The sequence below is a fragment of the Tetrao urogallus genome (genome assembly GCF_951394365.1).
Source record: "Tetrao urogallus genome assembly, chromosome: 33".
Taxonomy (NCBI): Eukaryota; Metazoa; Chordata; class Aves; order Galliformes; family Phasianidae; genus Tetrao; species Tetrao urogallus.
The window spans coordinates 36,178-40,983 of NC_136846.1; the positions used below are offsets into that span (position 1 = coordinate 36,178).

Below are 4,806 nucleotides of genomic sequence, written 5' to 3' on the forward strand. Positions count from 1 at the left end.
CGGGCAGCCTGGTTTCGTGTGAGATGCGATGCAGGTGGGATTCGAGCATCCGTTTTGCAGCCTGCAGTTGACGTCTGTCTGTCTGGGCACCCCGTGCCCGCATCAGCACGGCTGGGCTGAGCCCTTCCTGCAGGCGTTCGGAGGCTGACGCTTGGCACTCAGCTCTGCAGGAAGATCTTACGGCAGCTGGCGTCTGCCCCGAGGCGGCCCGACGGGGTGAGGCCTGGGCTGTCTGCACGTTGGGCAGCACGCCGTGCCCATGGCCTTTTTCTGCCCCCTGTTCTTCCCGCAGGGCGGGCTTTGGTCTTCGGAGGCGAAGGCCTGGGAGACTCCGTTTCTTCTGTGCTGGGTGGCAGCGGTGCGGACGTGCTGGGGGCAGACCGCTCAGGCGGGCTGGCCTCACCACGAGCTCTTGCTGCCGCCATCATGCGGAGGTTCTTGCTGCGCAGCCCTGTTCTGAGCCTTCATCCTGATGACTTGTATGGAGTCGCGTGGCAGCAGCGGGAACCTGGAACGTCTGCCTGGAGGCTGCGAGGACAGGCTGGACTCAGCTCCGGACGAGGATCCTACGAACGATGGCGTCTGCCCCAAGGTGACCCGACGGGGCGAGTCCTCGGCTGTCTGCACTTTGGGCAGCACGCCGTGCCCATGGCCTTTTTCTGCCCCCGGTTCTGCATCAGAGAAGCTCACGTGTTTGGCCCGCGGTGCTCGGCCCAGCTCCTGTTGGCTCGGAGCTCCTGCGTCCCCCTGCAGCTGGCAGGGCAGCGGCTGCTTTTGGGCCTCGGGCACCTTCCGGATGGCTGGCGGCAGTCTGCAAGGACAGAGCAGGAGGGGTCCGCGTGAGGGGCTGGTGGCTTCGGGGCTGCGAGCCGGAGCCGGGAGCCTGGGCTGCGTTGCAGTCGGTTTGGGTGAAGGGGAAATGGTTCCAAACGGCACGGGATTGAGATGGGACATAAGGAAGGAGTTTGTGGACAGCAGGGTGGCGAGGCAGCGGAGCGTCTTGCCCGGAGAGCTGGTGGGTGCCTGGACGGGCATCGGAGGTGGGGCTGGAGCAGGCTCCGACCGTGCCCAAACTCCCTGCCCGCAGCCTGCTCACCGGCTGCCCCTGAGACGCGCAGAGCGGCAGCCCCGTGAGCTGGGGGTCCCCGTGGCAGCACGGCCGCCAACAGGGACCCTTTGCGATTAGGGAATGGGCTTCGGTTGGGCCGCCCCCGTGCGCGTGGCAGCCCGGAGCCTCACCTGGATGAAGAGCTCCTCTGGAGCAGCAAGCTCCTTATCCTTCTGAAGTGTCCTCCGTCAATGCTTGAAGTGCTCAAGCGTTTGATTAACGTCGGACGGCCGGCAAACCTCACTGCAACGGGGAAGGCGGAGGAGATTCACCGTCAGCCCTTTGGCTCGCTCCCCAGGGGCGCTCAGGCCCCTTCCCACAGCAGCCCAGAGGGCCGCTCCGCTCCCCCCGCTGCTCCCATCCGCGCCGCCCTCCCTGCCGGCAGCCCTGGCCCCGCTGCTCCTCTCTGCAGCTCAGCTCTGTTCTGGGCCCGCATGCGTGGCGTTGGCTTTGGGAAAGAGGAGCTGGGTGGCGATGGTGAGGCGGCGGGGGGGTTTTGGGGGCACCGCGTCCTTCCGTCGGGGGAGGGCAGGGCCTACGATCCGCACATCCTCCTGCCATAGCCAGGGATGGGGGCACGTCACAGCCAGCGCCGTGTCTTTGGGCAGGCCAGCGGTTCCTCGTGGGAAGGGGCCGTGCTGAGCTGGCGTGAAGCTTTGCCACCGGTCAGAGCCCTGGGCTGGTGCTCGGCAGGGGATTTCCTACCTCTAGTTGGCTGCCCGTGCCCTGGAAAGGAGCTGGAAGCTGCTTTACCTTTCTTGCCCTGGTCCAGAGGTGGCAGAGCGGCTTCTTTCCTGGCAGTCTCCCGACCAAAGAGGCTCCCCGAGGACTTGCGGCTCGTTCCGGGCGGTGCTTTGGGCACAAACTCCATTTGAAACCTGCACGAGAGGAGAAGGCAGCGAGTGGTGTGACGCAGCCAGCACTGCTTGCTGCTCTCTGCCTGCCTGCTCCCAGGCGCGTCTTCGTGCCGCGTGAAGCACGCTCCTTTCCCAAGGCTTCGGCAGGGTCAGTGGGTTCAGGCGGAAGGGAAATGAGTTTCAAACGGCAGCAGATTGAGGTTGGAGGTAAGGCAGAGGGTTTGGGCAGCAGGGTGGCGAGGCAGCGGAGCGTCTTGCCCGGAGAGCTGGTGGTGCCTGGACGGGCATCGGAGGTGGGGCTGGAGCAGGCTCCGAGCAACCTCCTGTGGGGGTCGGTGTCCCTGTTCCCCGCAGGGCAGTGGGACGAGGTGCTCTTTCAGGGCTCCTTCCAGCTCCAATCCTGCTGTGGTTCTGTGACACACGGGCAGCACAGACACGGACACACGGAACAAGCGCTGTGCAACGAGAGCTGAGCAGCCGCGCCGCAGCCACCAGCAGACTCACGTGGGAAAGACGACGAGGCAGCCGGAGAGCAGCAGGGAAGCCAGCGGTGCCTCTCGGGACACCACCATGTCCAGCAGCCAGGGGGCCTGCGGGGGACAAAAGGGGAGGCTGTGGGAGCCTGTGGCTCTCAACGTGTCTCTATGGGTCCCAACGTGTCTCTATGGGTCTCAACGTGTCTCTATGGGTCCCAAAGGGTCTCTATGGGTCTCAACGTGTCTCTATGGCTCTCAATTTGTCTCTATGGGTGCCAATGGGTCTCTATGGGTCCCAAAGTGTCTCTATGGGTCCCAAAGGGTCTCTATGGGTCCCAACGTGTCTCTATGGGGCTAAACGTGTCTCTATGGGTCCCAAAGTGTCTCTATGGGTCCCAACGTGTCTCTGTGACTCTCAACGTGTCTCTATGGGTCCCAATGGGTCTCAATGTGTCTCCATGGGTCCCAACGTGTCTCCATAGGTCCCAATAGGTCTCAACGTGTCTCTATGGGTCCCAACGTGTCTCTATGGGAACCAATGTGTATCTATGGATCTCAACGTGTCTCTATGGGTCTCTACGTGTCTCTACGTGTCTCTATGGGCCCGAGCAACCGGCCGCGTTCTGATGTGTGCTTGGGCACGGCGAGGGTCACGGCAGTGCCAGGGCCACAGAGGAGCCTACAGCTCACCTTGGAAGCAGCTCTTCTGAATGTCTCTTTTCCGGACAGCTTCTCGAGGAAGTCGAAGTAGTATTTCATGTGGAAGGTCAAGCCGTCAACCAGGAGCACGCCGATGTCCTTCAGGACAATGGCGACGTTCTGCCCGTTCTGCAGGCAGCCGGAGAGCAGGGACACGGTGCTCTGGATGCTGGTCCTGAGGGTCTGCCAGCTCAGAGAGGTGCCTGCGGCCGCCTTGCTGTATTTCAGAGGGTCCACCTTCCTGTGCCCTGCAAAATGCGAGAGACGGAGGTGAGGATGGGGTTGATTTTCCACCGGTGCTTCCCTGGAAGGGCTTCCGGTGGACGTCAGCCTGAGCGGCCCCGGGTTTGCACAGGGGAAGGTTTGCTTTTGAGAATGGAGCGGTGGCCCCGTTTGCCCTGTCCGTGATGCCAGCAGAAGTGGAATCCCCCCTCCTACCTGCCAGGGAGTCCCTGCGGGCCTTGAGGTGGTGGGTGACCATCAGGTTTGTAGCCAGGCTGAACACGGGCCACTGCAGGGTCACGGTGCCGTTCTCAGTCCAGATGTCTTTGGAGACGGTGTCAAAGGTGCCAAAGGTGGGGATCCAGACCCCCTGCAAGTGGAAGAGAAAGGAAGGGCGGAAGGGTTACGGGACGGCCGGAGGAAGAGCCGGCGGGGGTCCGACGTGGGGACGGAGCTCAGGAGCCTCCGCCGCCGTTCAGAGGCACGAGCCAGGCATCAGGAATGGCTTGGGAAGGGGCTGCACGGTCCTCTCCTTCCCCTCGCCCTCCCGGATGCAGCCCAGCAGGCTGCAGGGCAGAAGGAGCCCCATGGCATCCAGAGGCTCCCAGAGACCGGGATCAGCCCCGGGATCCGACAGGGCCCAGCACAAGCGGCCGTGCATTTGCAGGAAGGCCGTGGGATGCCCAGGAGAGAAACGTGGGGGCAGCTTCCTGCTTTCTGCAGAGGGGAAGAGGCTGAGGGAGTCCAGGCCGAGCTGGACGGCGAGAGGAGGAACCCGACGGCCAACACACCTTGTGCAGCAGCAGCTGCTCCCGGATGTAGGCGGCCACCGCATCCCAGACGGCGACTCGCTCTGGAGGGCAAAGGAAAAGCAGGTTACAATCTGCATCAGCTCACACTGCATCAGCTCACACTGCATCAGCTCATGCTTTGCATCTGCCGCTTCCCAGCACTGCTATGGCCGCCAAGCGAGAGCGAAGCGGTGGATGCAAAGCATCTCCTCTGTGCCAGGGGTGGCTGCAGCACCGCTCCTGTGCCGGCCGTGGATCCATTTGGTGTCCATTACCTTTGGTCTCGGTGTCTATGAGCCTGGAGGTGCGTCCCGCTGCGGGGCCAACCTCACTCATCCTGCTCTGCCTCGCGCCGGCGGCTCGCTCCATGTTGGCGCCAGCCATGCCGGAGCTCATCCTTCAGATGCGTCTGCTCTCTACCAGATGCTCCTTCAGGATGTGGGACCCTCCGCCGCGTTCCGCCCTCTATCCCCCTCCCGGGTGCCCGTGTCACAAACGACGCCGCGGCGACGCCATGATGGCACGGCCGCTGCCCATTGTGACAGCGCTGCTGCCCTGCCCGCCTGGGGGCGCTGGGCCCTGTTTCCTCCCCTTTCCTTGGCTCTCAATGCCATATTGTGCTGGCCCCTGTTTCCTCCCCTTTCCTTGGCTCT

At 63.5% G+C, this 4,806-nt stretch overlaps 1 protein-coding gene across 1 annotated transcript; it reads right to left on the reverse strand.

Moving 5' to 3' along the window:
- Positions 1 to 399: 399 nt before the first annotated feature.
- LOC306956618 (coiled-coil domain-containing protein 81-like) lies at positions 400 to 4,522 on the reverse strand (the record flags this gene model as incomplete). Its single annotated transcript, XM_079547890.1, has 8 exons — positions 400 to 811; positions 1,240 to 1,351; positions 1,862 to 1,986; positions 2,470 to 2,555; positions 3,132 to 3,388; positions 3,579 to 3,732; positions 4,154 to 4,245; positions 4,429 to 4,522. 8 exons carry the CDS (start codon positions 4,520 to 4,522, stop codon positions 400 to 402), a joined length of 1,332 nt encoding a protein of 443 aa, XP_079404016.1.
- Positions 4,523 to 4,806: the final 284 nt, after the last annotated feature.